Source organism: Psittacula echo (assembly GCF_963264785.1).
Source record: "Psittacula echo genome assembly, chromosome: 10".
Taxonomy (NCBI): Eukaryota; Metazoa; Chordata; class Aves; order Psittaciformes; family Psittacidae; genus Psittacula; species Psittacula echo.
Genome location: NC_137741.1, coordinates 16,877,733 through 16,904,057, shown reverse-complemented (window position 1 = coordinate 16,904,057; position 26,325 = coordinate 16,877,733). Strand labels below are relative to the sequence as shown.

Sequence of the window (26,325 nt, the reverse complement as noted above, 5' to 3'; positions counted from 1 at the left end):
ATAAAAGACTCTAAAGGAAGAAGCCGCTGTGGGACCGGCCACGTTCTCCTGCTGCACCTTGCAGTCATTTTCAAAGCATGATATCCGCTCCACCTTAATCCTCCTGGCTGTGCAAATCATGGCTAAGCAAGGAAAAAAATTCTCACTTACTTTTTAATCCTCTCTCCAAATGATGCTATTTCTTCTAGGATGCTTTGAACAGCTATGATGATCTCTTGGACCATGTGGATCCTCTCAATTAACCCCTTTTTCTCAGATTCCTAGCAAAAAAAAAAAAAAAAAAGAAAAAGAAAACCAAAACTTTTAATACATTCAGTATTTGCTAACATGTTCACAGATAGGTAAAGACAGTCAGATTCCCAGTACCGTGGACGCATTGATAAACTCAAGTATATCAGTGAAGGAAGAAGAGAATACACACTCTGGGTTTATCACATACAATCAACAGGAAGACATGCAGATCCCTGTATTTTCTTCTTTTTCTTAGCACACAGGCAGAGATTTCATCATCACCTAACACAAATCAACTGCAGGACCTCAGACCAGGCTTTCAGTGAATAACCCAGTTTCATACCAACCCAGAAGAGATGCTGAGCACCCCTGAGTCCAGCTGACCTGTAAGGGAGGGCTGGGTGCTCAGGGCTTCTCAAGAACAAGAATATTCTTGTGCAGAACTTCTGAATATCACTTTTCTGTGCTTTGTAAGCTCCCATCAGCCATGCTGTTTTCTGTATATAGATTAGCAGCAGGATAGTGAATGCAATACTTTTTGAACATTCTGTATACAGAGACTTATTCTTTTACTGGGGGGGAGGGGATCAAAGGAAAAAATGTCATTTTCCTTTTACAGCAGCCATCTCACAACTTCATTTCTTACTGCTTATTTTAGGCAACAACATTACAGGACATTACTACACATGTGCAGAAATAAAAAGGAAGCACAGAATGAATTAAAAATCAAAATTACTTAAATCAGCCTTGGAAATCAGTATACAATTATCAGCATTCAGCATTTCTTTGCCAGCAATCTAACACACATACAGGCATGCAAATTGGTGTGGTTGCAGATATTCTAGCAAGAAATCAGCAAAACATTCACTTATTACAAAATGCAGAGCCCTGGACACTGATTTTACATCACATTTAGACACTCAAAAATCAGCTCAATTTAGGAAAAAAAAAAAAGGATATTTTAAGCTGCATTTTAACCAGTCAGTGCCCAGAGAAGGGAGATGCTGGTAAAATGCACATTGGATCCATGTTCTCTGTGGTCCTCACTGGTTGGGGCAGGGGAAAGGATGGGTAGCAGTAAGGAGAAGATCCATTCTGCTTCTGTGCTGTGAACCCACACTATTTCTCCATGCAGGAAAGAGGGTCAGAGGCTACTTGAAAGTCACACTGGGCTAGAGAGATCAAAGCTCATTCCTACAGCCTTTTGGCACTACCATGCTGTGAGAGGGTTTGTGTGCATCTGAGACAGGGGACTGCACTCATCGTTGCGTGCTGGAATAATGTAGAAACCATCCTTGGATGCTGAGAAGCAGACATGGCACTACAGCACTTGCAACCCTTTGGAATTGCTTAATGCCCATTTCTCTTCACAGTAATTTTGGAGATGAAAAAGCCAGCCAAAACCACCAGAGTTATCAAGCTCCAGACATCTGAATATTTGCCTTTAGTTTGCAAGTGAGTGCACAATGAATAGAAGCAGCATTTTAAATAATCACACATTTGGGTGTGAAAATGAGTATTTTTACATTAATAAAACAACCAACAAAAATGAAACCCTTGGGGTGTGAAATAACCCCAGAACAAAATAAATAAATAAATAGTCAGTTTATGTGAAAATAGCACCAAAAAGTCATTTTCACACAACTCCAGTTATAACCTTGTTAGGCTCAAATTTAAATGACACATTAAGATTATATTTAACTATTCACTCACTAGAATGGTACAACGGTCCCTTAGCCAGAGCTGGCTTTTTTGCACCAAACTTGGAAGTAGAAGCTGGGGAGCAGTTCATGGAGAACCAGTCAGTGGGAATTTCATTCCGTTCAAATTCAGAGGGGTAAAGAAAGCACTTTAGATAAAGTGATATTCCAGGGCAAGCCTACTCTTGCTACCCAGAGCTGCAAGGAAGATCATCTGTCAGCTCTATCTGCATCATGCTGACTTCATTTACACGTCTTCGATTGAGCTTAGAAATGTGGTGATAATGCAATTTAACCAAGACAACATAACTTCTGCTGCAGCCACCAAGCAGACTAAGCAAACAGAACAGAAACTACAAGTTCCCAGGATGTAATGACAATTGCATGCACATTCTAACCTAGCATGCATGTTAAAATCACCCCTAGACAAAAGTGTTTTCAATTTATAACACAAAATATGCCCAACCAAGCAAAAAGCAGAGATAGACTAGGATTAGAAAGTCTTGTAAATGAAATCAGTTATTAGAGAGTAAAATAGGCTAGCAAGTGCCCAATGCAGTATGCACTGCAGTATGTGTGCAGAATCACTTGAAAATCCTGGAAATTTGTGAACATCTTTTCTTTGTTATTTATTTGGGGTATTTTGTTATTTGCTTTTTGGCTATTTGTTTTATTCTGGCAACCTGCAGTCTAAACACATCCTCAGGATGATTAGGTCATTGGTTAAGCAAGAGAGCAGCAGACAAATGAAGTACAGCAAATGGGATTTTCCAAATTATTTAGGTTTTTTGGGGGGCTGTTTATGCTTTTTGAAGCTGGCACCTTACAAAACACTGTTGAAAGCAGTAAGAGTTAATAGTCCATCAAGGTGACAGCCACCAGTCCATATTTATTAATAAGTGGGCAGCTCTCATACAGACAACTATATTTGAACATTTTCATATTTGTGGCAGATGTAATAAATAATCCTAAATGTGTCTTCCACTAAACACACTTTCCCATTTGTGCAAGGTCCCATCATCCAGATATTTTTTCTCCATCCTTCGCAGGTATCATCCCTTTCTGATTTCTTTTGGACTCAATATATTATGCTGCTTGAAAACAGGATTTGGATACCCACAGTTTAAAATCACAGCTCAGAAGCTTTTGCTTGAATTAAAACCAAAATATCCTGCCTGTTTCTGGCATTTTTTTCCTAAAACCAGTTGTGAAACTTCCATTCCTTCAAGGCCTTTTGCTTCTTTACTTCTTAGGTGATTACAGCACTGTGGGTGGACCAGAACTAGCCTTCAGCCTCTGGGAAAGAATTAACTCCATCAAAATGAGTTTACAACTGAGAATTAATTATATAATCAGTGTGTTACTTTAAATCTTCCTTGCATATCCTGATTTAGAAACCTTCATTTCTACATTAATTGCCTGAACAAAGCCACAAAAGGGGACTTAGAATAAGATAAAGCATGTCAGAGAAGAGGAAAAAAAAAAACAACAACCACCCAGCAAATTCAGAAATTAAGTCTTTTGTGCCCAGCTAATGCACATCAACTTAAACTTGGAAATGAAGACACCAAATCTCCGCTGTACTGAATGAAATGTGCTTCTAGATTTTTCTATTTCTGAAATACGTAACAGCTAATAAACAGGACATGTAAACGCACTCAAAGGGTTACTACGGCTTTGTGTTATGCCGCTGCCAGACATTCAGGGACAGTTGCAAAAGAATCTGCCTCACTACCCCAAAACTGAGGTACTTCCTATGTGATAGACCTTAAAAGCATATGAAATATGGGGCAGGCCAGGAGAGGACATCCTGAGCATTAACATGGCAATTCATGACTGGTGTGCTATCATTCTAAGAACTGGGCTTGCAAGGGAAAAATCACAAGATCTACAGAGAGAGAGTGGCTGAAGGCAAAAACTGTCTGTTTTTCAAACACCAAGTAGTGCTAGTTACTACTTCTGCTCTAAAAAAGCATTTGTTACCAAATTGAAAACTTGGATGGTGGAGATCTTCTAACTTCTTGCAATCATTTGTTTCAATGATTAATAGCCTTCATCCTTAATCAAAAGCTGTTCCCTATTTTTCCAATCTGTCCTTCAGATATTTTTCCTCCGGATACATCCAAACCAGTAAGCAACACTCCAAACGCATAGACAATTTTTAATGTTGTTCTCTAAGTGTACTTCTGATGTATGCTTCGAATATCATCTGCACACAACTGAAAGCTGAGTCTTGAAGCCATGAGCAAGTTCTAAATACTTGCTTACTTGGATTTCACGTAAAACACTTGCACAGAAAGAAATCTTCTATGTGACTTTTCAGACAAGTGGTATTCATCATCAGATCTCTGGCATGCCAAGGGAAACTCAATATACAAAGCTGAGCAACACTTGGGGGCAAGGATGAGGAAAAGGGGAGGAGAAAAAATAAATACCAATTAATGCAAAAGGAGAAAGAAAACAGGATGCAGACAGCTAAGGAATTAAAATATTGAATATTCAGGAATTCAAAGGAATTCAAAGCCCAGCCCTAGGCTGGCCTAACTTTCAGGATTAGGTTGGATTTTTACAGTAGCGGTTCTCATTATCCCACTGCTGCTGCAAGCACATTAGGTCAATGTTTTACCAGGATTTGCCCCACATACCAGATATGAATTCCCCAGTGCATTAGCAACAAACAAGATTGATGGAAAGGGTAAAGAAAAGAAAAAAGTTCAGGCATGCATGTCTCTGCTCCACTATTATTCTGTTGGGTTTAGGTTTTTAAAACAAAACAAACACGCTGTGGTTTAGAGAAAGGCAGACTTAGCCGAAATTGGATTTAACTTACAACTTGCTCTGTGCTAGACTACACAACTCTGACCTTACCAGTGTCCAGCAAAACCTGGGCCAAAACAACATCTTAAGGCCAAAATACTCGCTTATGAAGAACTTCTGAAACCAAACAGATTTTGTTGGCTATAAACAGCAGACCACTGGCTTCTATTGTCTGCAGGGAACCCTTCACTAACAGCTCCAGTCTAGCAGCAGAATGAAGCTTTTGTGGGAGGTGGCAGCCATGGAGTGACAGACAGTCTCTTGGTAGCTAAAATGAATTCCAGACTGAAAACAGTCACCACAGCAACCTTGAACTGGATCCTGCCTCTGATGGGAGCCAAAGGCAGCTGGAAGGAACCCAGCGATCTGCCTTGCTGAGTCACTGTCTTGCCCTGTGCTGCAGTGCCTGCTGCGTGGCGAGGAGACCTTCTCGGTGCTTCCAGGAGGATGGGTACCCGGAGAGGATGGCTGCCAAACTCTCAGCAATTGCCTCCTGCAGCCCTGAAACTGTGCATCACAGGATCTTTTTGTTTATTAACACCATGCTGCAAATGTGCCTGCCTGGCTGTGGAAATTTAGTGAATCTGAGCGTACTTGAAATAATTACCAAATAGAGGAAATGCAACACATACGGGTCAATTTATGCTCTCAGTTAAAAAGGTGTGAAATCTGGAATAATTCCACCAGAGCCAATAGAATCACTTCAGATTGATGTTTTGAAGGAGAGCACCATCGGCCTTAAAAGGACACGTTTTAAAAGCAATGGCACATCACCCTACAGCTAAGGCTGAGGGAATGCTGGCTAAAAGGCAGATGACCACTTCACGCCTTGTTCAGCAACACTTACACTTTCTTTGCTTACATGAGATGAATCTCATCTGTGTACAAGACACCAGCAAAACTCTTCTAAGCCAGCCCATAAACAAATTTATGTGGAGAGGTTTAGGTCATTAACTCTGTTGCTTTCTCTCTATACAGGTATGAAATCCTGGAGGGTTAAGAGGCGTTTTCTGTACTTGCTCATATTTTCACAGACATGTAAAGTAATCCAAAGTTGGGTGGCATTGCTACAAATTTTAAAGCAATACTGGTAGTCCCAACAGAATAAAACACTATTTAGGTGAGGAACACGAGAAGCAACAAAAAAGAAGCCTGAACGGAAATATGAAGTCATCAGTAAATCTTTGATTTAAAAAACAAAAGGTGAAAGAAGACAAAAAGGTCAAAATAAGTGCTTTCTCCTGGAAATACACATGAGACCTAAGAACAATGACATGGTGATTAGAATTAAACTACTGGATCATCATCTACAGTCTAGGTAATGATCTTTAGCAATTTGGGTACAAGAGAAAGATAGACCTATTCATACTTCTGGGCAATTTAAAATAAATTTTAATATTTTATATAGTTGGAACTTTTAAGGGAGAAGAACTCGCTGAGGTTCGTGTGCTTGGTCCAGTGACCTGCCTACTGCTACTACTTAATGTTTCTCTAGGGACATACAGAAGCTATGGTGTTGGTTTACCTACCTCCAGAGGAAGAATTTTAGACTGCCATAGGGCTGCTAAGGTTTCTATGTAAGGAGAACCATACCACAGTCCCCAAGATATCTAAAAGTGCTCTGCAAGTCCTTCCTTTCAGCATCTCTCTCCCATCACTTCTAACCCTATGAATTGCTAGGTCATGATGCTGAGACAAGCACTGTGACAACGTATGTGATGTTTACCAATAAAAGCAATCCTAAACAATGCTGCAGTGTAAATAAGAATTAACAACAGACCATTTATTTTCCAGTTTCTTGACGTAGGAGGCTCTCAAGCAAAGAACGAAGCACAACCAGAGAAACCCCTGCACTCTGTATTAACAAGTCTGATTGGGTTAATAAGAAGCCTGGAGAAAACTTACAGAAGCTGTAATTGTGTCTTAAGTGATACCTGGAAACCTGTATTACACTTCAGTCAAGATGGTTGCAAGACCAGATGATTATGTGTGCTTAGAAGTGTCACATCCTCCAGCTCTGAATCAAGCCTAGCTCTGGCAAAGAGCAGAATCTGTCCCTTCGGCTTCTCCATCACTGACATATTCACAGTCTGTGAATATGTTCACAGAAGCAAGCAGAGAGAAGCCACAAAAAGTCAAATGAAGAAAGAACAGCAATTTAAGGGAGAACACACTTATACCAACACACACCTTGTGGCTTCTTTTGTGGAGAGCCCTTGCTAGTCTGAACATACCCTGTGAACCATGGGGTATTTTCAAGTCTTTATCATCATCTCTCTTCAGCAATCTTAATAGGAGATGTTGAAATGCTATACTGCAATTGTTGTATTGAAAAGAAAAAGAAAAAACCTAATGAAATTATTTATACTTCCAGGGAAGAAAACAATGAGATGATATTGTCTTGATGACCTTTCCTAAGTATGGGGATATAGCATCTTACACAATAGACTCTTGGTTCATGTTTCAATTACTGACCTTTACAGTGGAGAAAATTAATGCAATTTTCATCGTAATCCACCCGTACAAATAAGATCCATACGGAAGGTTTCCACATGCTGAATCTAACTCCAATGGAAAATGTCAGCTGTTTGCTACTGGATGAATTTGACTGTAATTTGTTCGGCTGGAGTCTTTCTGAATCGTGTTCATAAAACTTTGTATATTTTTTTGTACCTATTTTTGACAGAGAATTTCCTACATTAGAAACATTGGATTTTAGGGGGGATTTTTCCCACTGTTCTTTTTTCCAATACATGAGATATTAAACATTTCTTGGAAGTTGCCAAATAACATGGCTTAAAGCCATGGTGTTGTCTGATACTTCCCTATTACATCCCATTAGCCAGGCAGGGCTATGTTGGCTCACCACTGGATTTAAACCATCCAAAAAACCCAAACCCAACCAACCAAAACCACCACCACCAAAACGCACACAAAAATACCCCTCAAAACACAACAGGAATTGTTGTTGATTTAAGTTTCTTTCTCTGACTTACTTTTGATTCAGTTACTAGACCTGGAATTGGTAATCATTTAAGTTTTGTCTGTTTCGGAACAGAAGACAACTTTTATCCATACAAATTAAGATCATGAGAAGACTCTTTAAAGCCGGGTGTTATGACACACTCATTAACCAGGGTAGCTGTCTGCTTTTGAAGCTATACAGTCATTGTCAAAAAAGCAGTAAAATAAATAGACATGGTCAACAATCAAATAACTTGCATTGAGCTACATGTAACTTGTCTATACCTTCCTACTGGCAGGCAAAAGATGTTTTGGTGATGTAATTTTAAAACAATCCTTATTCAGACAGCTTGACAGACCCCAGAGCTGACAAGATGCAGCTTGAACTCCATGTCCAAGATGGCACAAATCCGAGAAGGCATTCATCCACCGAAGAGCTTGTGCCAAAGGGACAGAGCTCTCTTATCTTTTGCAGTCCTCCATGCTGGTATTTGGGGAGGGCAGAGGGGGAAAGAAAGGGGGAGCTGGCAATTAAGCCCTGTCATTTAAGACAGATAGTTTAGGTGGAGGGAGTTAATCTGCTCTTGGGTTTTTGAACTAAGTGTCTGTGTATTTCTAATTTGTAAACAGTTCATCTCTTAGAGGGTGTGTTACAATTCCCAGAAGCATGGTCTGTTATGTCTAACATGCAGCAGAACCCAGAAAGGCTATGTGTGTGAGTATTTTGATACAGCACGATGATAGGAAACAGAAACAGTGACCTTGTATACCACAACCCAACTAGTAGATTCCAACTTTAGGAGCTTTTCTATTAGGGAGGAAAAAAAAATACACAGACTTCTTTCTAAAGTATAATTGTCTGTTTAAATGTTGACATTGCTATGAGATAATGTCATAAAATTACATTTTTCTTACACTCCCTAGAGAGCATTGACCACCCTCAGATTTGGAAAAGTCACTTGGAATAACCTAATGTACTTAAACATGCAAGTCATCAGAGTGCAAGCATGGTCCATTGGTGATGCAAAGGAGGAAAACATCCAGGACAGAATGAAGCCACTAAGGCAACGCTGCACAGCACTTGACATGGGACACGTGTAGTGGCTGGCAATTCTCTCTCCTGGTAATTCTGTGTCAGGATTCTATAGACCCATAACACTAGTATATCAATTAATACAAGTTATGAATTATTATTGCTGTAATGCTGGGATATGAAGTGTTATCTCGATGAGAAAGCCTGCTGGAAGTGTCTACTTCTTTAGCCAGTGCTACCAGCTTTCCGTTTTAAAGACTGCATGCAGGAAATTGAGATGGAGGCAATGCTGATTACAAAATGGTAGGGCAGCTCAACATTGACTCTCAGGAGTCTTCCCACACTGGCATACTTAGTTAAAAGAAACCAAGAAAGAGGATGACAGTGGAATTGCTTTGGGAGGGAAGCTGGAGGGGTATTGTGGAAAAATTCAAAGCAATCAGATCCATATTTAAGTGGCCCAGTTGTATTTATACATAGAACCAAACTCACTGGAGATATATCCAGGGTAAATGTAACTTAGAATATTTTGGCTTTGCAGCAATAAATCTCTTTCACAGCACAGGAAACAGAGGATTAAATACCTATTTAATACATTTTAACTTGTTTTTTTTCACCTCAGCACTTGCAAATGAGAAAAAGGCATACGAAAAAAGGAAGACAGAAAATGGGATTAGTTCCAGCAAATAAGTTACACCTTTAGGCATCACACAAATAAGATGTAGGCTCAATATTTACAGGTGTCTAACTTTGGGTACTCACAGAATATAAATTATTGACTTTCAGAGATACACAGTGTTCCTTTGGAAAAGATGCGACTTTCATTTAACAGCTTCTGGTGAGTCCCAGATATTGGTCCATTTAGTTGCCCAATTTTACGATGCAGAAAGTAAATTATAAATGGGAATGTTTAAACACAAAACCTGCAATTCAACTACATTGGCCTAAAGTCCACCTTATAACTTTTAAGGAATTTCTGGTTTCTCATTAAAATATAACCATAGAAGAGCAGGTTAAGCTTAAACAACTACTCCCATCAATTAGTTTGCTAAGCTTCAATTCTAGTGTCTGCAACTGAGAAGAGTTAAGGTGCACTTGCTAACTGTGGTATTGATTTACTTCTCAATGATCAACAATTTCACTGCAACACTTTTAAAACATAGAATATTCAAGAGTCCTATTAACTTAGTATGCAATTTGAAAGTTTCACATTGCCTTGTGAACATTTTCTTCCTAACAGCTAATGTTCCCCTGCATGCTGTTGCTCGTTAAATAATTCCTCACCTTTTAGCTTTAAAGTATTTATAGATTATCAGATCCTCCTTCACTTACTTATGTTTTTTCAAGCTGTATACATTAAGTTCTCTTAATCTTTCTTCAGATGTCATGCCCTCTAATCCTTTTATCATTTGTCACTGCGGTCTGATAAACTTGAAAAAAAATCCAATGAATTTTTCATAGTGAGAAGAATGAGTAAGTACACTCCAATAAAATACAAAACAGGCCTTGCCAATTCCAATTCTTGCTACATTTCAGCCAATGAACCAAACCTCAAGCTCTTAAAGAAATATTGAGAAAATTCTAACCAGTTCTCCACATATCACATCAATTCTGGTCAACAGAAATGAAAATGCCAAATCTTCTGGGGAAAGCCATTAGCACAAAATGTGATCCAACATTAGAAACTCAAGTGGAGGATTTTACATACACATGCGTGTCTCTGCACCTTGTCTACCCATACACACACCTATCAGTACACATACATAAACATGTGCCTGTTATGATTTCAAGCACAAACTGGAAACTGCTCGGATTCAGTTAATGTTCAGAGATCTCGCTTAGATACCACCGCTATGGAATGTTACATAAACCAATCTTTTCATATTTTCAAATTTGCCAATGAGCAAGCTAGTAACAATTGTTTTTTCCAGTTAATACACATAATACATGAAGATCTCATGGAAATAGGATGGTGGGTGTGTGCTCTCCCACATTCCTTCTGATTCTAGCTAACACAATCGTGAGATACGCTTACCTTATCATCTTCATCCTCATCTTCATCCAAGCCCATAAGCTCCTGCAAAAGCAGATGTCCACATTTCAAAATGCTACACTTATTTTTCAGTGACAGGCAACATTTGTAAAGCTTCTGATACTCCCACAACATTTCATTACACAGTTTTCTCTCACTTCTACTGCAAGTCATCAAAAAACCCCACTGCTTTCACCTTTCAGAAATAACATTTTTTATTCAAGGACTTTTTGGGTTTTTTTGTGGTATCCTGAACAAAGACTGCAATACCCTATACAAATTTTAAGTCTAAATAAAGCATTAGTGGCTGTACCCAGTAGTTTGAAGGCAACAGGCATTCAAATTCACTGACAACTTATACTGTCTGTAAACAGCTTTGTTCTTAGTCTGACAAATGAACCAGCTGGCATGTCAAGGCTGAGGACTCTACACTCAACTTGTTCCATCCTTGCTGCTACAATGACTGTTCCCTCCCTTTAGGGTCATTACTGAAACATTAGACTTTAGCAAATACATTCGGATGAACATAATCTCACAAATCACAGTCAGATTTCTATGCAGCATTATTTTCTCCCTTTAACTTTTATGCTGACAGGTAGGAGGGAAAACAAAAGACTTGGCTAAGGCTTGAAATTAGGAGCGCTTGGCTTTCAATTCAGGCATTCAATAACCTGAGCCTTTAACAGAGTCCTCCAAGTTCTTCTTGGTTATTTACTAGATACATTTGAATAGCTGCATTACATGTTTAAATACAGCAAACATGCAAAGAATGTGAAGAATCACAATAAAAAGATGGTTTGGATTTGTGTTTTAAAGGAGTTGCATCTAGTATGCTCAGATACTCAGATTTACTCTGTGGCTCTCCAGAACACCCCCAAACAGCTGAATTAACACTGAGCATGGTTTACATTTCCACAGAAACATCCCATCTGTAAATCATAAGCCATTTTACCAATATTCATGAATTTAGCCTCCTGGCAACTGCATCATGCATACAAAGTTAATACTGTTATTTTCATTATATAGCATAGAAATCAGAGAATTTAAGGTCCACTTTTGCAAGGAGTGTTACTCGCATTATACATGAAATGTGCGTGCTGGCACACAAAACCCAAAGGTAGTGCACATGCAGCCAAGGTCTAAAGAAGCAAAAAAATAAATAAATGACAGTGTAAAAAGCATTACTATTTTGAAGAAAACCTTTTCTCATCTGCAGGACAGATGTGACATGGGGTAGCACCTGATTGTCTATTTCTGACCTACAGATGGTTAGAATCACAAACACACATAAAAAAGAAATCAGGTAATATTAAAGGCACTTTGACTACTTGTTCCATATGATCCCAATCCTGCAAAGCACTTAGGCAGATGTGTAACTTTGCTTATGCAGAATGAACCCCTGAATCTCACAGCAATGCATTGCTCACAGGATGTATGACAGGAAAAGGCCAACTTTCCGATGGACCTTTCTTCAGTATTAGTACAATTAACCTGTATTTTTATGTATAGCCTTTTGTAGTATCCACTTAAATGATGTACTCCTCAATTTTGCTTACTTATGTGAAATGCTCCTTACTTGAACACGCAACAAACTCACCACAAGATGAGCGATGGGTGTCGGAAGGTTTTCTCTGTGTATTTTTTCTGGGTAGGTCGTTTGTATTTTTTTATCACCTTTTGTATTAAAAACAAAACCACCTGTTTGGCTGGGATTTTCCTACACACAAAGTTCTCATATTTTAGATGAGATGAAGTAGTCACTGAAGACACACAGTATCTTTCTATGTTATTCTGGACTTAGTTGAAATTGGAGATAAGTATTTCTTTCACCATGTTCTCAAATCAAGTCTATATTCTAGTCTGGATAATGCAACTTTCCCTAATTTCTAACAATCTTTCCACATCGGAACGGATGAGAACTGAACTAGGAGCAACTTTTCTCACTGAAACTAATAAACCAGCTATCAGCCTTTTTAATTCTAGGATATTATTTCTTTGTATAAAATCCACTTGATTCATTTGAGTACAGGTATTCTTCATGGGTACAAATGTCAATAATCTTTTTATACAAAGTTAGGAGGAAGCTATAATTCAACCTGTATTGCATTACTGGTTACACATTTTAAACTAGATTATTATGGACATCCATGAATTTATTTTCATTTCTAACTGTAATTACCATTGTTCTGTAAGTAAAGACAGCGGCCAACATCAAACAGCATTTCATACCGCAGCAGCAGCACTTTGCCATGCATGTTGTAATTATTTTTATATTGGAATCCTTTTTTCTCCCAGATCAAGTTAAAAAACTGAAGGCTGAATTTCTGAGGGGGGTGGAAAAAAAAGCATTTGTCATTTAAAGCAGGGCGGGAAGGAGGAATAAGGGCTTCCTAAAGTCTCAATCACAGGAAAAGGTTTAAAAATAACTTCTCCTTTGGCTTCTATCGACTTTCCTCTTCTGTGAATCGTGAATCATTAGTGTGACGCAAAGCGTACAAGTAATAGGGGCATGGGTCTTAGGAACTTGTCACTTTGTAAGTCTTTCTTATTTCAACTTAAAAACATTTGTAGTTATTTAGTAAGTAAAATCCCCGTCCTACACACTCTCGTTGTCTTCTCCTACGACTCTGAATGGATTATTGCTTGAACTGAATCATGAAAATTGAGAGAGTTGACATTTCTTTTCAGTAAATTCAAAATAAAAATGCTATTTAGCTGCATAACTTGCTCAATACCATTAAAATATGTAACATTTTGCTCATGGGCAAATTCCAGCTGAGGATGCCAGAAATTTTACTTCCACTTTACTTGCCTGGGCATCTTGGGTGTTGTTGATCTTCCCTGTTGTGATGAGGGAGAAGTTGTATGCAAAGAGCACCAGCAGAGCCAGGGGCACCATGTACAGTTCCACGGTCCATACGGTGACCACAAACACCTGGGAGAAATAAAGCAGCAGAAGGGAACACATACAAGTGTTTAAAGTGAAAGGCATATAAGCAAGCCTTTCAGTCATTATCCCTATGTACATTCATCCTTGAATCTCTGTTAACCTCATTCATATTATTATTTTGGCAAAGAAAATCTGCTCTCAAAGCATGCTCTCTTTCTATTCTGTTTGAGGCCATTAGGCTGCTGTTTCATAGCTTCTCATCCCCTGTATCTGGTGAAGTACAAGGCCATGAACATATAAAGGTAGTCTGAAGGCTTTATTCACTTTTCCTTGGATCCCCTCAAGCCTTTTATCCTTAGTGCTAGTGAGTAACAGACCCACTTACAGAGGTAAACCTGCTCCTCTTGATCAAACCCTAATTGCCACGGGGTCTTTCACAGGCTAGAGGAGAGTTTCATCCTCTTGTGTAACAGGAACCATTCAGCTCCCTTGTCACTCTACAGGGGACAACCAGCCAATGCATCTTCACCATTAATCCATCTATGTTCTTGGCATAGCAGCATCATTTCCTTCCAGAAGTAAGGATCTAGGTTGCACATAATTTTGGAAAGGGATCCAGGAAGTCTCCATTCTCATACCCTTGCCATTTTTCAGCATGGCATATTCCGATTTCACTGGGTGCTTGGAGACACTCTACCCAGAAACGGTAGGAGTCCGTGCATTTGGAGTGGTATCTGATCAAATCCACTCACAAGAAAACCAGAAACCAAGTTCTGAAGTTCTGCTCAAACTGGATCAGCAAGGCACATAACTAACATGATGCGAACTTAAAAATCACCTAGGATCCAAAAAAAACAATGATATCAAACCAAGCTGAAAGCTTATCTTGCAGTACCAACGATACCTGAACAGACAGCAAACTTGAAGTGGTTGGCAGTGCAAAGTTAATAAACTAAATCCAGAGCTGCCGTAAAATGCATGTTGTGATCCCATTTCCTTTTCTACTCAGACATAGTGTTTCCAGAAGAACTGCCTAATGCTGGTGGAAACCTGAAGCTATTTTAAACAATCTCCTCTAAAGACAAAGCACAAACACATTTAACTGCTTTTTCTTCCTCAAAAGGAACCTGGGTTGATCAGGAACAAAAATCACATTTTTGGATTAATACAAGTAGGTGAATATTAGTCAGATCCAGTTAAAGTATCTCAAACTGCAACAAAAGAGAAACTATGGGTAATCAGAAAGCTAAATCTCTACCACCCTTCATCCTTGGCCCATTAGATATTACATATATAAAAGCAACACTGGCATTTGCAGAATGAGATATTTATGGCAATGTATTTTTGTGTTATGTATCTGAAAGTCCAACTACACTGTACCAAATAAGAATTTCCCACTGCATGCAGCACGGTGAGAATTTATATCACTACAAAACAGCAGCTGTTGCAATTTTAAAACAAAGACTTGTCTGACATCAAGCAAATGGTCAGTTAATATCTACCATGGGCCAAACATAAACCAAGAAACAATGACTGTACCTGTAACCCTCCCCAAAACAGCAGTTGCATTTTCTAGAGTGAACCTGATTTTATGCTAGCTGCTGCTATGCAAGGAATTAGACTGTCATCCTGTTCTTGGCATTTGTGGGCCAGTAAAACAATCTCTGAGATACATTCATTTATAAAATGGGCTGACATCCAGACAATATATCCCCATACCATTGATTTGCAGCATAGGAATATAGAAGAGGATTTGTTTTGTTTTTCCTTTCTGATCCTGATTTTCAACAAGCTAAAAAGTTAGGAGTGATACTGATTCCAACAGCCACATTTTATATGTAAACAAGGCAAAAGAAACACAAGAATCCTGGCCAAGAAGACATGGTACTTGGTCTGTCTTACAGACATCTTGCATGGCTTTAGTTAATAAAGACTTCAAAAACTGTTATATTCCAACCTAAAAAGTCCTCCCTAAATGTAAAAGTTCTAGTCTGAACAAGTTCCTCTGAAGCTATTCCAATCCCCTTGCTTTGTAAGACAAAATGAAGCTGATACCAGCTCCTATCTTACTTTAAATGTCACTCTAAAGAACAAAGACCTGTTACTGTACACATCTATACAGATATCTATCTCAGGTATATATGGAGAGATAAAAACAGACACACACACAAATACATCTGATCCTTATGTAAACTACTTCATGGAAATTCATATTGCTAGGTATTAATTCAAAACATTTGCTTCAGCCTGTTGGAGGAGGTTGCATTTACATCGTCTCCGCGGGGTATTACAAACTCAGTCTTCTCTTAACGCAGCAAAAAGACTCCACCAGCAGTCAGCTAGGCAAAGTCCTACAGGAGTCAATGAAGCTCTTGAAGAACCTCTCTTCATTCATTCAATTGCAGGACTTGAACCAATTTTAGTGCATCTGTCACCATCCTATATGAACATCACCCTGCTCGGTTGCAAGTATAATACAACCTTGCAATCACAGGTCATTTAGGCAAGATACAAAATCAAGACCTTGGTGATTTTAGATCCAACAGTACATTTTGTGTATTATTAAGTTTCAGACCTTAAAACTTAATTACAAAATCTCACTGTAGTCTCAAATTGATAGCTGAGGCATACTGCTGCTTCCTTTCTAATGCTGACTGGTTAATCGGTTGCTGAGTTATATCTCAGGCTGTGATGCTTTGATAGAGCTCCCACATCTCCTTAAGAAGAGTTGCTTTACTGCTACCGCCGCAGTAAAGGGAACTTTCATTGCTGTGACACAACACAGACACAAGACAAATTGATTTAGCTATTCAGAAATTATTTAGCCTCGGAGGTATGGGAAATGATTGCTGTGAACACAGAGTACATAATAAAAGTTCAGAGGGTGTTTATAAAGCGAATAGAAATATTTCTGCATTCTAACAGCCTTTTGAGTAGTTCTGCAACATTGGTTTTCAAAGGAGTTCCCAAACAGACCCTATGTCCTATTTTATCAGCTCTCAAGCAACTCCCTGACACTGACTACAGCATCAGCAGCGCTGTGATATGGACACTCACACCTTGAATTACAACGATCTTGATCATGCATGTTTTTATTCTCTCCTCAGTGATAGCTTATGCCGGGGAGAAGCTCTGCATTCTCCTCCCTAAATTATTTTCTTAGCATAATTTTTTTGACAAAACTCAAGAATGGTTCAGCTGCTGACATACTGAATCACAGAATAATAGAATGGTTTGGGTTGGAAAGGACTTTAAGATCATTCAGTTCCAACACCCTGCCATGGGCAGAGACACCTCACACTAGACCAGGTTGCTCCAAGCCCTGTCCAACCTGACCTTGAACACTGCAAGGGATGGGACAGCCACAGCTTCTCTGGGAACCCTAAGCCTCATCACCCTCACAGTAAAGAATTTCTTCCTTATATCCAACCTAAATCTCCCCTGTTTAAGTCTGAACTCAAATAAATCCATATATACGTGTCTATAATGGCGACTGCAATACATAGACTGGTAAGGGAAGTCATTAAAGGTTCAGATCACTTGTTCAATATCACAAATATCAGGAACAGAAACCAGGCCTCTGTTTAAAATGATCCAGTTTTAACAAACCATACCTTTTTCTATGTTTCACATCATCGTTAGACCAAGTTCTGTTACACATAATCCATTACATCATCAATACCTTTTCTGCTGGGCTTCATACTGTGCATGAGAGAAGTTAAAAGGACAGAAGCCAATTTCTAAAATAAAACAAGTGCAATCTAGTTTTCTGCGTTACTTCTTTTCATGCAATTGGAGAGTATAAAAGCCTATTACAGAACTGAGCATTTTAATTCGCAGCATCATAAAACAATGACCAGAATAGAAACAGCAACGGGATAAACGTATCTAGAGGGAGGGGAGTAAGAGCTCTTGAAACTAATATTTAGATGAGAGTTGTACCTAGAAGAGAACAGCAATATCACAGCCTTGGAGAAAGGACCACTTGATTTCAGCTGATTAATGTGTTACTATTTCAAAGGGCCTAATAACTACAAGTTAAAGCTCTGGAGGTTTGGAAGCTGTTTCATCTGAAAATCATTGAAGAGGGGTCCAACTGTTCCTGTCAAGAAGCATGGAGTTTGAACAACCATAAGAGTGGCCCTTTTGACAGCAGTACAAAAGATGAGAGAAGGCAGTCTCAACTGAAAGTAAAAACAAACCCTTAGAAACACGTTTCAAATCTGTTTTTTCTGCCCCTCTGGTTCCAATTTAGGATCTGACTATTAAGAACAGATTTTAGACGGGTGTCTACTGAAGTATGCCCATAAAACATTTGTCACCAGCAAACCCACAGTCATGGGATGGAACACGTTTAAGAGGTTTAGAAACCTGGCATTAGATAAGATTTTTCTGTATAATTTTTCTAAGCAGCAATTATATAATTTTTTAAGTCTGAAAAACAAGCTGGTTTTGACCTGTTAAATCTTTGTGGAGAAGTAAAAGATGCTGTGCTGTGTGACGGAATAATTCTTGGAAAACAACAGTGACGGGAGAAAGAGAGGGATACATTCCATCAGATGGAAAAAATAAAACTGAAAGGAGATTAAACGCATGCAAGGAACCTGCGGTAAAAGGTTATTTTCTCAGCCCGTGTAGGCTCCAATGCTAATGAAATGCCTCATCAGTAGAGCTGTGAAAAATATGATTTGAAACTCCAAGTTTCAAAACCACACACAATTTATCCAAACTTTAAACTAAGAGCTTCCTTAAAAGTTTCTTTGCAATTTATGAATATGGCCTGTGCAATTCATGCAGCCCAGAGAAAAACTTGAGCTGATGCTGCTTTGAATGCCCAATTTATGTCTTGAACTAAACCAAAACACTGATTTCAATTTGAGACATAAAGACATGATCTCCTTTATTTACAGGGTAAATGAATTACATATCTTTAACTTATCTCTGGGTTATGCAGTCTCAAACTGCCGTGTTCATGCAAATGGATGCTATTAAAAAGGAGAAATTTCTGCAGCTCAGTATTCAGGGACCAACGCTCCAGCATTTTTTTTCCTAAGCTTTCAGTCCCTCTGCCCCAAACAAAATGCAGGGTATTAGCCAATAACATAAGATACTGGCTCCCCAAAAGGGCATTCAAATCCCTTGGAGGCAATAAGCCTGTCGACAACAAATTATTTCTGACAGATACTTATTCCTGCCCTTAGAAAGCGAGAGTAGAAGAGTAGAGGAGAGAAAGAACACACTCACATAGAGCAGTGTGTTCGTGCTTGCGCTTTTGGGCTGGTTTGTATGTTGGACTACTGAGAATATTACAAAAAGAAGTCTATAAGAATTACGAAAATTAGACTAATACAGCCCCAGATCAGGGCATGGCAAATACAGGTTGAAGCAGTCACGTTTTATGTATTTCCCACTACAGGCGCTCTCCAAAAGATACACTTTTTTCTTTAAGAACACAACCTCTTCCAAAGATGCATTCCAGAATTGCTTTTACTAATACTCTGCTTCCCACATCCAACTGAGAGCACTTCAGTGCCACTTCACAGTCACCAAGCTAGAGCTCAAGGAGGGGTCAGTTATGAGCAGAATCACTCCTTCATTGCAACACAGTAATGAAGAACATGGCAGGAAGAGAAATTATACTTAAATAAACCAGCACTGTCAGAAGCAACCTATTTATTTTTAGATTCAATTTTTGTGTCCCCAGCCAAAGAATGCAGAGCATCTCAATGGCAGCATGAAACGTGCTCTGTATTGAACAGCGACGACCAAAATCAAAAATGACCAGAAGGAACAGAGGTCTTTAAATATTTACGCCACATTACCAATTATTCCTGCATTGCTCCACACATCAGTGTACAATTTACTAATTTTTAAGGGTGTATCACAGGCAAAAAGCTTAGCTCTTCTACATAAGCTTTCTGTAGCAAATGCAAACACAACTGGAGTCTGAAAACAAAGACACAGAAAAAAAATCCACCTAAGCACCCCAAAGCCAAACCAAAAGATTAAATTGTGCCCCAAAATAACTCTGTCTGCATAACATGCACGACCGCACAGAACTGAGAAGCAAGAATAAAGGTATGTTTGTACAATTTGCTACCATGTAAATCTACCTGATATTTTTTCAGAAGATGCTTCGGGTAACAAACAATGTGGCCACATTTGCTCACCTCTGTTGTCTACTTAGGCTAAACGACACAGCTGCAAAGCCACATCTTGCTGCCAAACTCACATGTTCTTTCTCTGCTTGTCCCAGCTGCAGCTTGCTGAGAAAATGGTCCAGGATGAGGTTAATGGGTAGGAAACAAACCTGAGACATCCAGCTTGTGCTTGATAATTTACACTACACATGAGGATGCCACAAGTAAAAGGAATGATAGAATAAAGCCTTTGGAGGATACAAACTGTGGTCATCAGGGTAACAATTTTAACACCAGTTTGAACGTTCAAAAGGTAAAGAAAAAACCCGGTGTCCCCCACTCGCAACAAAATAAGACATGAAACAATCAACAAAAAAAAAAAAAAACAACAACCCAAAAGAACACAAAAAAATCTCATACAGTTTAAGTCAATGTGTGTTAGGGCCTTTTTTATCACTGTCTGGTTTAGACTCTTCAGGGGGATCTCATTTTCTTTTCTGCTGCCAGGAAGTAGAAACTCATTTGTGTTTTAAATGAAAGCTGTGATTCATGTGCAATCACAGGACTCTAAGAAATGGAGCTTTAAGAAAAACCATGTTATTCTGCAAAAGTAACAGTGAAATCGGAAGAGTTGACAATACTACAATCTGTTCTCCACCACCCTCTTGGGACACTGCTGCCGGTAACTTCATCAGAGAAGGGTGGGATGCTAAGCTGAAGACTGCAAACACTTAGAAAATGCTCACACTCTGATCCTGAATTACTTTTTGTCATTAGCATGTTTAATGGATTAATTCTTTATTCATAACAATGCCTGGAATCAGAAAGAGAGGAACAAAAATAAAATAAAATAAAATTAATTAAAAAGTGAGAGTTTTCCATTATTTTGATTATTTTGGTTATATTAATGAGATTAGCCAGCCTAGAAAATTAAAACCAAAATCCTTAGAGAGCTTTCTTTCATGACCAATCAGAAAAGAGCTGCTTGGTTCAAGCTTATTTCACTGAACTTAACTTACCTATACTTAACACCAGTTAAGTTTATGTAAGTTAAGATTCATATATTGCATTCCACATATTTAAAGATTATCTGTCAAATTGGTCAGTGTGGATGATAATTTTCAATACAAAACAATGTGTGACTGGAGGTGTCATCTTTGTCCTTTAAGACACCCACATTTAAAGCCGAAAGCCTAACAGCCTATCACAAGTCTAAGCGGGTGCCTCTATCCAGTCTTCTTATGGCTGATATTTACTCTTTATCCCTAACCCAAAAGAGCTTGATAAAGAGGAAAAAAAAAAAACAACCCAACTACAATACCACAAGGTTTGGGTTCTATATTTATGTACATACAACAGTTTCAGAGTAAAAGATTTCAAATCCTTTTAGGCTGCAGACGCTGAAGAAAGAGCTGTTTGCCAGCATACTAACTGGTCTAATTTTTCCCTCATGCTTTTATCTAACATATTTTACATTTCCTGTGCCAAGTAAAATACAGTTAGGACCCTCAAGCAATAAAGCTTAAAATTGAAAAAAAGCAGGAAAAAATATTACAACAGTTTTCTATCTTTTGGGGTAATCCGCTGGGAGTGGGTCAGGGGAATAAATCTGCATGTTATTTCTATCATGGACAAAGGCAACGGAGAAAATCCTAAAACAAAGAGGAGCTGGCATGCAAAAAACCAAACCAACAAACTTGTTTTATATTGTAGCTAAATTAAATGGTCATTTTTATGTCTAATGTTTTGGTTTGTTTATCAGCAGAGTCATAGTTTCAGTATTACTCTCCTGCAGAAAGTTATGATCTATCTTCAGGGAAGACAGGCATTATGCAAGTTAAAAGCCTGATCTTATAGTAAATAATTCTTCCCAAAAGTGTCAGAAAAAAAAATAATTGTGCTATTTAAAAGGAAGAAAAAATGTAGGTTAATTTTATTTATTCTGGATAAGGTGAACACCTTAAAAGGGTCATGAAAAAATTTATCATTAGCTGAGCTGATAAATGTCCACTTACTTTGGACACATATTTGTTAACACTGTGAGAAACATTAGCAATGAAGGTCACATGGTGACGTAATTGTGCAGGGGTGGAAAGAGGACTTGGTGGAAGCATTCTTTAACTTTGGGCTCTTAACAGTGGGTTCCAACTGGTAGCAAATGGGAGGCTTAAACGATATGTTTAAACTACTTTAATGACTTCCTCCTTCATGTTCATACTTCATATTAGATCTGAATTAGTAAGGGGAAAAGGGTTCTTTAATAAAGCAAGTATGTTTAATTAGACTTCGTTCAATGCTCAGTAGCAGAAAGATCACACATAAGGTTATTTCGCTGACAATCTTCAGCTATGGCATTAAAAAATATGTATGAAAAATAATAATTGGGTTCCAGTAAACCCACATAAATGAGAACCAGATGCTTGTACACACTAAGGCTGCAAAACTGTCCCATACCCTCCTTTCCAAAAACTTCCAGTCCAAAGGAAATATTTCCAGACTGAAACTAAGCAGAAAAAGTAAATTAAAATAAATAAAAATCATTAATAATAACAACAACCACCACCAAACAATAAACTTAGATCACAAAATCAGAAATCGAAGAACACCTATAAAGCACATTCAAAGCAGTAGGCCAATATCCTTTCAGGCAGAGAATTTCAGACTCTTCTCTTTCCTTATGATGTACATGGGATTCCCCATCACAGCCAAATACCAGAGCCCAGAAGCTCTCATCAACCCGAGATCCATTTTCCACAGTCAAGAGGAGAGCAAAAATAGTAGTTGAACTCCAACCCTTCCCACACCTGACGCACACTAAGAACAGTGACAGTGATTACATCATTTCGTAATCTGCAGTGTGACAAAATTGCTTCACTACAGAACAAATGCATGAAGATGACTGGGAGACTCACTGTAATTATACCCTAAATACGTTACTATTGTAAGCTAGCAACAACAGCAGTGACACAAAAAAATCCCAAGCATTGACAGCACGACTGTGTAACAGAGATTTTCCACTAGCAGACCTATAGCATCTTGTTTTCCAAAACACAGAACAATCTGAAAAAAGGCCAACTTGCAAGACTCTTGCAATTTCAGGCAGCTGTTCAGGTAAAACTACAGCCAGAAGATTGTTTGTTTTAATAAAGCTATTATATGGGCAGCTCCAAATTAGGAATGGCAGGAGACTAGGGGATGCCTAAACCATCACCACCTGTTTGCCCTGAAAATCAATTAAAGTCACACTATCACAGCAATCCCTTCTTAGCTAATAAAAGTTATACAGCTTCAATGTGCGACTTTAGGTGCTTTGTGGGAATGTGCCTGAAATCTAAATCCTCAGTCTCACGTTACTTTGGTACTAAACACAACTCTGAACTAACCATTGTAAAACTTGCCTTTTTGGGTTAGAGAGGGTGTTAAGGGAAAAGAGACCCCGAACTGCTGTTTTGATGCAGAGGATTGAACTAATATTCAGTAAATCCTAACAATCCAGCCAAGAACATAATATAGAGTTTTAAGTAGGAGAAAACTGAAGTCCTTTATGACACATGCCTGTTCAACATATTCTGTGCTGCAGAACAGATCCAACTTTACAAGTTGAAAGCAAGGGCAGTAGAGACATCCCAAGTGTTTTAGTAATTAAACGAATATGCATAATGAACCATATGCCCAAAGGGCCTGTTCTTCATATGGGCCAGATTTTTGCTTGAATTTTTAATTTTTATATACAGATGAAACATTTCATGTAATATAGCAACAGTGCAAAGGAACATGCTATGCAGGAAGGGAAGGAGGAACTACCCATGTGAGAACGATCAGGATACACTTGATGAATTCTGCTCCTCAATTTCCGATTCAGAGCCAAGAGGGCTTTTTCTTAAAAAAAAAAAATAAAAGGAAAAAAAATCCTTTTCTCCTTTGAACAGCTGTATTAGTCATCTGCTCAGAGCCGAGAAAAGAGGCATTGAATAGATGTATATTTATATAGGTCAAATTTATACATTTGGATGTGTGAAATTGATTATATACACCAACACATTTAGATGCTGCAAGACTAGCAAAAACACAGACACTATCAAATTAAAATGCTTCTGATCCACCAGGAAAAAAATAACTACAGGGTGGCTTCTCTGTTTAGCAGGACCTGTCATGTTGTGGGAGCTGCAGTGAAACAGGACGCACTCACATCTGTCTGGGAAACAGGAATGGACGTTTCTAAAGAGATGGGTCAAATTCCACTCTTGTTGCACTAACATTACCCTGCTGTGAAAGTGAGGATGCTGTGGCCCTGTTGCCCAGAATCTTTCAAATTCTCCTGGTGTTGAGCCATGCTTCTCTCCTTTCGCAGTAATTCACCTTTTTTAATCCCCTGCTTTTAAAGCAATTTGCCAAGCTAGAGAAGCATCCTTTGCAAACATAAGCCATTAGAATAGGCTAGTCCTCTAAATCAGCAGCAAAACTACTTGCTGCTGACTGTCAAATAGCTACACTTCAAAATAATAGCTCGTTCTTTTAATTGGTTTTAATTTGGCAAATTTCTATTTTGCTTCATAAAGCCAGTGATGGGGGTGAGGCACTTACCAGTGTGGAGATGGTGGTTAAGCAGCAGAAAAACTTTCCTGCATGAGCTTCTGAGTCAGCTTTTATATAGGGTTTAGATTCTATGAACCAAGGGAAGTCGAATTCTGATCAGACTTCATGAGGGAAAGGAAAATTAGTAGTAAACAGCAAACAGTGCCTCACAGTAGCTCAGGTTTAGCACTGCACCTTGATAAATAAGCAGTAATACACACAATGGCTGTGGCTGTTACATGCACTGACATGTGACCACAGAGATACGGTGAGGAAGCACCAGATGTGCTCTAAGGGATGCAGGCAATAATGTGATCCACTTAGAATTATTAAAAGGGTGACTTTTCATCAAACTCAATGAGTTAAACTTTTTGTGGGACTTCGGGAGCTCCCATCACCAGCACAGCATGTGAAAGCATCCTGTCCCCAACCTTAAAGTATTTAAAAGCTGAAATAACGAAGTTGTAAATAATAACATTCATTGCTCTCAGCCCTAATTCAGGTTTTGTGCTTTTGACATTGCCTGGTTTATGTGATGTAGTGGTCTCCACGGAAAGACAGATAAACTTCAACAGCTGTCAGAAGACAAAAATTGACAAAGAGCATCACCTTTCCTGCCTGTTTAAATCCTTTAAGGAAGTGTTGGAGCAATTAGGGAGGGAGTCTAATCTTTGCAGAGTGCATTAACACTCTCCGACCTCCCAGACAATAGATCAGACCTCAGACACATAATGCTTCCCTAAGGCTTTTTAACCAGAGCATTTGATCTCATAGTCACTCTGTATGTGTTACTATAGGTATCAGTGTGTGAGGCGGTATTCATTGGGCACTAAAGGACCACTATCTCTGCTAGGATTCATACAACTTTTAAAACAGAAAGCAGAAGAGCTACTGCAATGCATGCTGTTACAGAAGTACCACTTCCCAGAAAAAAAGGGGAAAAAAAAGATTAAAACAATCCAGAGTAGCTCTGCAAAATGCCCTCATTTTTATTAATCTCATATTTCCTTTCTACCACCACTGTTTATTTCCCAGCTTTGGAATCTAAATCTATTTTTAAAAAAGCAGAGATTAGCCTTTTATTCATAGAAACAGTTATCTGATAATAGTTTCAAAATACTTCATGTCTTAACCCCCGTGGAGGGACTTGAGGGAAAGGGAATTAGGAAGACGGGTCTGGTTTATTAAGGAAATTGAAATATATCATTGCAAATAATTTTCCCAAATGTGTACATGGAAGTATCTGGGGAAGTTTTCTTAACTGCTAGCACAAGTCATCATCTAATTCATGATGGGCATGTTTGGTTAAAAAAAAAAAGAGGTAATATCACTGTATCAATTATGCATTTCTCCATTTAATATTCTAAACATTTGAAGAAAATTTGCTCAGTGCTATTTTTTACATGGAATTAGAATTTCTTGCCATCATGTTCTGACAGAGGCCACATCTGAACTGTTCTCATATGGACAACGCATAATGGGGTTTTAAAACCACCTAACTGGATTCCCACCCACTGCTGCAGTCTCTCTAAGCAGTGGGTTTTCTTCCCCTCATGCACTCTATTCAAGGGACAGTACTAGCTAACAACACTTTGTATGACTCTATCAATGCTTTGCATTAGCTGCTGGATTTTGTTTTACCTTTCCAGGCCTCCAAAAAGTGCCTTTTGTGAAGACCCTGCATTACAAATAGTTCTTGCTGCTGTTTTAAATGGGTATCTCAGATTTGCCAAGCCAAGTGCATCACAAATGACAAAAAGGTCACATATACCTAGTATATTTAAAAACAAACAAGCCTTCAAAGTCAAAGTGTAATGCAGTTATTTCTAATCCGAACAAACAATAGAATACATCTAATGAAAGTTGACAATTGGCTTTGATACAGAGCTGTGCAGCTCCTCTGTTCCATTAAAAGATGAAAGCTGAAGGGACATACAGAAGAC

At 38.6% G+C, this 26,325-nt stretch overlaps 1 protein-coding gene across 2 annotated transcripts in view; it reads right to left on the bottom strand.

The window, feature by feature from the left end:
• The window catches only part of MCTP2 (multiple C2 and transmembrane domain containing 2), a gene marked incomplete at both ends in the record, with an annotated part of 102,777 nt that overhangs the window by 6,994 nt on the left and 69,458 nt on the right, over positions 1–26,325 (bottom strand). For both annotated transcript variants that reach the window (XM_080626664.1, XM_080626665.1), the window contains 3 exons: positions 151–260; positions 10,781–10,822; positions 13,590–13,712. In XM_080626664.1, coding sequence (XP_080482790.1) covers positions 151–260; positions 10,781–10,822; positions 13,590–13,712 — 275 coding nt within the window. The remainder of the gene's footprint in view (positions 1–150; positions 261–10,780; positions 10,823–13,589; positions 13,713–26,325) is intronic.